Raw genomic sequence first — 9217 nt, 5'->3', positions numbered from 1 at the left:
ACCCACATCTCTCCCGTGGGTCACAGCAGGAACTGTGGGGAAACACAAGTCCCGGGAGAGTCGCTGGTTGTCCGGGAGCTGCTCTGAGCTTAACGGGAGCACCCTGAGCTGGGGTGGGAAGAGCGCTCCAGCCTCACGTAGGAACGCGAGCAAAATGCAGGGAGGAAAGGTTACGCTTCCCAGAGTTTGGGGGGGAATTTTGAATCATAGAATGGTTTAGGTTGGAAGGGACGTTAAAGTTCCAACCCCCCTGCCGTGGGCCCGGACACCTTCCACTAGAATTTCCGAGTCTGGGTGCCTCAGCAGTCTCCCGGAGCTCAGGAAAAGCCCCTGACGGATGCAAACCCCGGAGTAAATTGCTTTTATGAACTGGGTTACAAAGGCAAGTCTGTATTAGCCCACATATCGACCAATTCCTGCCCAAATTACCCAGCTTCCTCGGCCTTCTGCTTTACAAAGTAGCCTTTGGACTAAATCCTGTTTGAGCCAAGCCTAGAAACAGTAAGAAAAAGGGATCAGCGGACATCGTAGCTGCTGTGCGTGATAAAAAGAGAGACATTAAGTACATCTTGCAGAGACTCAAACCCCCTGGTTCGTGTCCAGCCTGGCACCCGTAACCTCGTCACCTACCAGTGCCTTCTGGGGCCGATTTTGACATCTTGTCCATGTGCCCCAGGAGGTCTCCAAGCGGGGACCGTCCCTCACATCTGTCTTAGGAAGTTCAGCATCCCTGGGCTCCGCGTAGATGCGTGCTGTAAGGAGCAACGTAAGGGAATTAGGGCTTCTGCCGCGACGACGATCTGGCGCAGCCTGTGCCTTAGTTACAGAAAAACTGGGATGCTCCATCAAAATTTGCATTTCAGAGAATGAAGTGAAAAAAACCCCAACGTGCTGTTGCTTTTTAAGGGCGGATTCCTACAAGGTGCTGTCTGGGAACGACGGGGTGAGGACTGCCAAGGGGCCCCAAATTAGCCCTACCCCAAATAATTGGCTTTTCCGGAGTGGCTTGAATCAGATTCCCAAAACGATGAGAGGCCGCAGGAATAATGGTAAAAGGTTAGACCTTCTGAGTCAGGAATCTTGAGCACCTCTCAAGGGAAGACCGGGCTGCTGAGCTCCCGCACGCAGAGGAGCAGCTGACTCGCTCCGGGCACCCGAGAAACGAAGAAGCTTCCCATCCCCCGCCCGTTAACCCCCGTGCTAACGAAGTGCACGAGGCTCGCAGGTATTTTGGGACATACGAGGGGTCTGATGTGAGGAAACCTAGATTTCATTGTGTCCTAACTCCTCCGCTAATCCGCTGGCCTTCCTTTAATGAGCTGTTGCTTATTTCTGCTGGATTAGGGTTGATATGTCACGATAAACAAGGAGATGGTTGTATTAATGCGCTGAGCAGCCCCTGTAAGCACACTAATCCCGTCCTTTCGTTGTTCCTACCAGTCCAGCTGAAATTGTGATCAACATCTGGGTTTATAGGGTTGGGGGATAGGCTTAAGGGATATCCATTCTGCTTTTTTACAAAGCAGGAGACAAACAAGCCTTCGGAGCTGGTTACGTGGTTGTTAGAGCCGTGTATTTGCGGGAAGCTGATCTGTTTAAGGGACCATCTGCATTGCCCAGTGAATCCACTGTGAGTAGATGCTTTGAAGTGTGGGGGTGAACAATCCTGGGTGTAAGGATGAGAGGTACAGCGTTGGCCCGGAAAGCCAACCCCGTCCCGGGCTGGATCCAGAGCAGCGTGGCCAGGGGGGCGAGGGAGGGGATGCTCCCCCTCTGCTCCGCTCTGGGGAGACCCCCCTGCAGTTCTGCTCCAGCTCTGGGCCCCCAACAGCAGGAGGACACGGAGCTGTTGGAGCGAGTCCAGAGGAGGCCCCGGAGATGCTCCGAGGGCTGGAGCCCCTCTGCCCTGGGGACAGGCTGGGGGAGTTGGGGGGTTCAGCCTGGAGAAGGGAAGCTCCGGGGAGACCTCAGAGCCCCTTCCAGTGCCTGGGGGGGCTACAAGAGAGCTGGGGGGGCTTTTCCCAAGGGCAGGGAGTGACAGGACAAGTGGGGACGGGTTTGAACGGAAAGAGGGAGATGGGGATGGTGCAGCGGGAAGGAATTCTTCCCGCAGAGGGTGGGGAGCACTGGGACAGGTTGCCCAGAGAAGCTGTGGATGCCCATCCCTGGGAGTGTCCAAGGCCAGGCTGGATGAGGCTTGGAGCAACCTGGGCTATGGAAGGTGTCCCTGCCCATGGCAGGGGGGTTGGAACTGGATGGTTTTTGAGGTCCCTTCCAACCCAAACCATCCCATGATTCTGTGATTCATTCTGCTGCAAAGAGGGTCTCGAAGTGGGCTTAGTAGGTGCCTCTTTGAAGTTTCCTTATGCTACACAGTCACATCCAGGAGAACCCGCCCCAGCTGATGTTCATATCCGTGTGGATGGAGAACAGGGGCACACATCTAGGAACAGTGCTCGTGTCCTGAAGCGAGGCGTGTAGTCTAGGGGATTCCTCCTAAATAAATCGGGCTGCAGAAGCTAACAGGCTGTACTGTTGGGGTTTATTCCCCACTTTGAAACAATCCCAGTGGTTTTACAAGGTATGAGAAAAATGCTGTTACTTGTCTCCCCTCCTCTACCTCCACCAGATAAATCCGTGTAGCACACCTCCGCCTTGGCCTCTTTCCTGACGTTACCCATGGGCAGGTCGGGCAGAGGTAGGGTTGGGAATGTGCCTTGGATCTTCTGTTCCCGGCTGCAACCCCGAGATGTGAGAAAGAAATGCATTAAAGCAGCGGGAGGTGCTGAAAAGTCAAGTGATGAAAGGCAGAGGAACGCAGAAATCCAAGGATCAGAAAATCTCTTTGGTGCACGCTCAGCTTTGGTGGAGATGAGGCCGTGAATCTCTCCCGTCTCAGCTTACTTCGTTCCGCTCCCGTTAACAGGCAACCCTCGCGCAGTGGCTCCGGGGGGGAGCACGGATACGTGTTTGGAAAGGCTTTGCAGAACGCCAGCGGGGTGGAAAACACTGTGGTGGTGTCAAGGAATTGTCAGTGTTTTTCTAATCACACCAGATTGGCTGCCTCTGCCCTGAAATTTTGGCAGCCCTACTAAAAATACTTCTCTTAGGACTTGTCAAAAAGGTGAAGAAGCCTCCCCGGCCACGTTTTCCCGTGGCGACGGCTCACTGCAGAGCCGTGCCCGGCGCAGGGGGATGGAGGTGCCACCGCTGCCCATTTCAGGCGGTTCTGCCCCGGCGCGCTCCTGCTGGGGACTCGGTCACTTGGGCTGGGTGGTCCCTTCCAACCCAACGCGTTCCGGGATGATCTGCGCTAAACGAAGACGTCCTGTCTGTTGTTTTCTTGCAGCTTAGTGAGCTGCAGGGAAAGGGCTGAAAGGCTGGAGATTATTAATCGTCGGTTCTTCACAACCACACCTGTAACACGGCGTTAGATTATATTTATGGGGTCAGGGAGAGGCCTTTCTTGACGCGGTGCCGTTCCTTAACACTGACCGTCGCAGGAACCAGGTGATTTGGGCCAAACTGGGCTGGAGTTCAGTCTGTGGGTGTTCAGTTGCTCTCCCCTCTAACGTTTGTGGAGGGCCATGGGCTCACCCCAAAATGCAAAGAGCTCTTGGAGTCAGCGGCAGGGAGGGAGAAGCCAAGACGGCCATCGAACTGGAGAAATCCCGGCGTCCGACGGGGCTGGCAGCGCCTCCCAACTGCTCCTTCTCTGGGTGGGATGCTGGAGAGAAGTGCCTCTGGCTTTCCCTGCTTCCCAACGAAAATTCAAAGTGAGGGAGCTGGTTCCTTGCCGGTAGCAAACTGTTTTACCACCAGTCCCACGGGCAACCAGCTCCCTTCTTTCCCTGCGCAGGCAAATGGATTTCAAGAAAATTCTGCTGGGTTTGGAGGAGAAAGGGTTAAAAAATGGTCACTAATCGGCCAACAATGGAAGAGCAAGGCCAGGAGGAACATCTGGCACGGAGCTGACTCACCCAGAGCCCAGGTTAAGCACCAACCTGCTGTGACTAATCCAGGGGGACGATACCCAGCCTGACCCACTTACCCAGATCCCGGTTGTGGCAAACGCGGCGGCGGGGCGCTCCGCCGGCACAGCCTGGTCACCGGATACCCGTGCCGACGTCAGCAGCGTTTGGACCCGTCGCCCTTCCTGCTGGCTATGCAGGGAGGGTTTGGAGTAGATCCATCCAAGTTCTCCGTGTGGTTTGATCCTTCTCCCCCAGAGGCGGAGTAGCTGCCAGCGCCGCACGTGGCGCTCACGCCGTTTCTCACAGCATCCTCAGGGTCCTGGGAACTAACAACCGGTGTGTTGTCATCCTGCTCCGGCTCACCCCTCCGCTGCGGGCAGGGGCTTGGCTCTCCTACACCTTCAGGGCAGGAGATGCTCCGAGGCTGTGGTGCCGCCCGCTTTTAAGACCTTCCTGAAGCGTAAAGCGAAGGTGTGTGGCTGCATCTCCCTCTCCGCGCGCACAAACTTCCTCTCCCAATAGGAAGTGAACAGGAGTCCCCTTTAAAAAGAAAAGCAAGTCATTCTCTGTGAAGAACTCGCTCTGCCTGACTCTAGTGCCTAAAAATAACGCTGGAGGAGGGACAGCTCTGGCTGGAACCGCAGAGCTGGATGACCACAGCTCCTGGACACCTCTGATAAATCAGCGGCTGCGTATTTCTGAATGCTGCGGTCTTGAGGTCTGAGGCTGGTGCAGGCATTTGCATGAGATTTTATTCCTTTACTGTGTTTTTAGAAGCCCTTGTGATTCACCGCCTTGGCAGGTAGAGCCAGCTGAGACCTCTTCTAGGGGAGCCACATTTTTGGAGGATTTTCGGTATATCCTGCTTTTTGTTTCTTTATATTTTTTATTTTTCAAGCATTAATGTTCAGACAACTTGCTCAGCATCTTGAAGGAATGAGTCAACCTCGGCACTGGTAGCGCATTGCCAGAGTAACCATCCTCCTGGTAACGTATCCTCATCGGATCTTCTGCGGGAGCGTTGCTGGGGGTTTCGCACAGCCTTCAGCTGCCCCCCAAACTGCGCAGACCGGTCGGCACGAGGCCCACGGGCCATCGCTTCGCTCTGCACCTCACGGCTCCTTCGGCTTCAGAGGCTTCTCCCACGGACGCGGAGGGGTGCGGCAGGAAGGTTCGCTGGCAGGAGCTGCGTCAGTGCTTCGGGGAGGACGGTCCGGTCGGTGCGTGCTCCGGACAGGGCCAGTCGCATCGAGGTGGGGAGCAGCAGCGAAGGGCAGGGGCGAGCTGGCGCTTGCTGGTGAGCCTGGGACTAGCTCCAGGCTGCGGTCCTGCTCCAGCGCTCCCCTCTCTGGGCCGTGCTCCGGGCGGGAGGCGTGTAAAGGCCTTTCATCAAACGAAAACAACGCAAGGAGCTTGAGAACGTTACTTGTTCAAAGGGGTTTTTTTTTTCCTCTTGAAAGGTTTGAATTAGTCTCAAACCTTAACCCACTTTTAGACCTGTTTAAACAACCGTGTTTCCAAGGTTTAGCCTTTCCTGGGATCTGAACCAGAGCAGGAGACGGAGCGCAGCCCTCCTGATCCTGGACGTGCCGTTAACTGCCACGGGCTCGCTACCTGTTTCGACCTTTTTTCCCTTTGCAGTTGGCCAGTGCCCAGCGGCTGATCCCCACCGGACAGTTTTAGAGTTGAGAAGCAGCTCTATTCAATGTGTCTCCGAACGCGGTGTCGTCTGGATTTTGTGTGGAAGGGCAGGAGTGTGCTCTGCCACGTGGTTGGGCCGTTCACTTGACATTACAGGGCAGACTTGTACATAAGACTCAAACTGGCAAGTTCCTTGGGGTCTAGCCCCAAAATCCCCTGCCATGGGCAGGGACCCCTTCCATAGCCCAGGTTGCTCCAAGCCTCATCCAGCCTGGCCTTGGACACTCCCAGGGATGGGGCATCCACAGCTTCTCTGGGAACCTGTCCCAGTGCTCCCCACCCTCTGCGGGAAGAATTCCTTCCTGATGGCCCATCTCCATCTCCCTCTTTCCGTTCAAACCCGTTACCCCTTGTCCTGTCACTCCCTGCCCTTGGGAAAAGCCCCCCCAGCTCTCTTGTACCCCCCAGGCACTGGAATGGGCTCTGAGGTCTCCCCAGAGCTTCCCTTCTCCAGGCTGAACCCCCCAACTCTCTCAGCCTTTCTCTCAGTCCTTGGAAAATCATATGGAGAGAGACCGGGATGAGGCTGAGTATGTACACCGGCGTTTTATCGAGTTAAAACTTCCTTGAGAAGCATCGGAATGAATGGTTAGAGCCCAGAGGTTTCCGCCTGGCCCGTTATTCAGACTGAGTGTGGTCTAGAGGAGCTGGGAATGGGAGGGAGGGTCTTGCCGTGGATGTGAGCCCTGGGATGAGGCCCAGGAGCTGGGGAGTGAGGCAGAAGCATGACCCGGGCAGCTCACAGGGCCGCTTTCCAGAAAGCCCTGGCCGTGAAATGTCAGGGATGGCTCAGCAGGAGGTTTCCACCCTGCCTCTTCCTGCCTTATCATCCACACAGGAAGACTGAGCGTGAGCAGAAAAACAAACCTGGACGCTGCCGGCCTTCCTGGCTTTGTTGCTGAGAGGCGAGAGGGGCCGGGGCGGGCTGAGCCCACGAGGAGCAGTGCCCTTACGGTTCGTGGAACAGGGAGAGACGAGACCTCCCGGCGGGGATGGAGGATGCCGGGACGACGGGCCACGTTCAGTGAAGGTGTTAACCTGGGGATCCACGCTGGGAGCCCCAGATTTTGGTGCCCAGGTCAAGGCCGTCCTGTAGCTTTACGCTTTCTTCTCCCTCTCTGAATTCATCCTGGAGGATCTGTCGCTGCGAAACGGGAGCCTTCTCCAAGGCTGCCATTCACTTATTTCCTCTTGGATTAGTGTCTGCTGTGGCTGTCCCAGTCTGGGGTGGTGCCCCCCGTTCTCCCTTGCTGGAGGAGGTGAGCCATCCACCCTGCCGTTGTCCCTCGGCTGCGGGGGGACACGGTTAAGCCCAGCGCCAGCCTGGACACAGTTAGCCCCAGCGCCAGCTCTTTCGGAGGCTCCCTCCTTGGAGAGGGGGCTGCTGGGTTTGACGGGAGCCTGGTGGGGAAGGAACGTCGTGTTGGGACCGAGGTCCCTCTTCTGGGTGGGGTTTTTTGTTGGATCAGCTATGGGCAGGGCTCTTTGCCACCACACCTGACGGAGTGACTCAGTCCCGCCATCCCGGGGACACCAGGGGAGGAGACGGGTGTTTTCCTGGCTCTGAGGTTGGTGTTGTTCAGAGGCTGAAGGCCAGGCCGTGTGTCTGTCTGCATGAGGGAGGCATTGGTCCTTGTCTCCGCTAATCTCAGCTTTGCTTGGCAGCTTCCTCGAGGAAGTCACAGCTTCGGGGTTCCGCGGCCGAAGCACCGAGAGCTCTCAAGTTACGCCAAGGTCAAGCAGCAGACGGTGAATCTTCGGAGAAACCCTGTCTCGCCCATCCGGAGCTTCCACGAACTGAACGTACAGCTTCGGAGCAGACCTGGATATTCCCACGCTTCCCCCCATCCACGCCAGGAACGTTAACAGGCACGAGAAGCACTGGGGGAGTGAACGCCAGGGTCGGCGTCCGCCCTGATGAACCAGGCCGTGCCCCAAACTGCAGAACCCTCCTTGTCCTCTCGCGGACAGAGCTCTGAACGGGACACGGCTGCGCGATGGGAATCCTACCCTGGGCAGGGTGTCCCTGTGGAAGGCCCGCAGCTCTGCAGGCCTGTGGAAGGCTGTGCCCTTAGCTGACCTGTCAGACACTCGGTGAGAGTCCCCTAAGGCGCATCCCGCAATCTGCTTTTCTCGCAGCTCTGGAAGGTACAGCCCTTTGCTCTGCTCAGTTGTCTGTGTTTTGAGTCCTGTTCAATAACCCATTTTCACTGAACCTCTTGCCTATTAAATGATTCCTAATATCCCTTTCAGAGTGCCACTGGGGTATAATTACAGTCTTAATCTTCTTTGTTGACCCGTTTACCTTCAGAAACAAACACAATTCCGTGGTTTTCTCCCATGTTGTGAACTGGAAAAGTGGTGTGATTTCTTTTTAACAATAAAAATAACTCTAGCAGTCATAAACCATGTTGGATTTGTAACTGTGGAGCAGAGAGGAGGGTGGTTGGCATCCTCCTCGGCATGGGACGCTCACTCCGCTTCCCGTAGCCTGGCTCTGGCTCTGGGGAGGATGAGCAGGGTGGGAACTGTAACCCCAGCCCCTGCCTCCTGCAGGCATCCAGGAGAGAAGTGGGGGCTCTCCACCCCTTCAAGAGGGATTTGTGTTGTGTTCCCTGTGATTTTAGGTACAGGAGCCGTGAAAAGCAGCGGAGGGTGAGTCAAACCAGGCATCAGCGGGCTGGATGCTGGCTCCTGTGAACGTCCGCTGTCAGTGAGCAAGCCTTTCCCTTGTCTCTTGCATTCCCATAATTAAGACTGAACCTGTAGCTCCCCGAGAGCTCTGCAGAGCTGCTGTGCACGGAAAGTGCTTGAATTCACACTCATTTCTCCGGTTTAATTCCCTGAAGCAAGGTCGCTCCCAGCCCGGGCGCCTGTCCGTCCAAAAATCTCCCCGCAGCGCCGACGGATCGAGGATGCGTGCGCTGCGGAGCTGCTCCAGGGCTCTTGCGCCGAAACAATGGGGTCAGGCCGTGGGGCAGAGTTCCCACGCCACATCATGAGGGAGCATTTCCCTTCGAAGGCGGGAGCCTCGGGCATTGTTTGGGAAGGGATGGCTCCTGGAAGGGTTTCCAGCCTGTCGAGAAAACGGACACATTTTGCTCCTCTCCTCCCTGTACGCCCCGCAGTGCTGCAATCCAGCAGAATCCCAGGGAGCGGTTGACGCTGGTGCTGGAGGCAGGAGACAGGTACCTTGGGAAACAAACGGTTTTCCAGCCGGCGGGCTCTAACCTCACCCGGCAGCTCCATCTCCTCCCGGCGTATCCTGAAAGGCTGTGCTCCCGGTGCTGGATTAAGTGGTGGATTAAGAGACTCCTGCAACGTGGTGTTGCATCAACCTTTCCAGAGCGAAACCTGTCCCTTGTGTCCTGCCTCCTGCATTTCCTTGGAACACATCGGTGCTTGCTGCCTGGCACAGAGCCCTCGGGAACCGTCCCTGGGGAATGGCCCTGCGGGGTCATTATTTCTCTTGCTTCCCTTGCACGTCCCTTACTTCATGTCACCAAGGCTTGGAGGATGTTTGGGGGGTGCGTGGCAGGGGT

At 56.3% G+C, this 9217-nt stretch overlaps 1 protein-coding gene across 1 annotated transcript in view; it reads left to right on the top strand.

Annotated features, from left to right (window-relative positions):
- Positions 1-7458, top strand: part of LOC104506705 (vacuolar protein sorting-associated protein 45-like) — a gene marked incomplete at its 5' end in the record, with an annotated part of 15992 nt that extends 8534 nt beyond the window's left edge. Inside the window, one exon of the mRNA XM_010147739.1 lies at positions 7341-7458. Within this exon, the coding sequence (XP_010146041.1) occupies positions 7341-7428 (88 nt within the window). The remainder of the gene's footprint in view (positions 1-7340) is intronic.
- Positions 7459-9217: the final 1759 nt, after the last annotated feature.

Source organism: Eurypyga helias, unplaced genomic scaffold, assembly GCF_000690775.1.
Source record: "Eurypyga helias isolate BGI_N326 unplaced genomic scaffold, ASM69077v1 scaffold16152, whole genome shotgun sequence".
Lineage (NCBI taxonomy): Eukaryota > Metazoa > Chordata > Aves > Eurypygiformes > Eurypygidae > Eurypyga > Eurypyga helias.
Note: the sequence above shows the minus strand (reverse complement) of the source record. Positions and strands in the feature narration are given on the sequence as shown.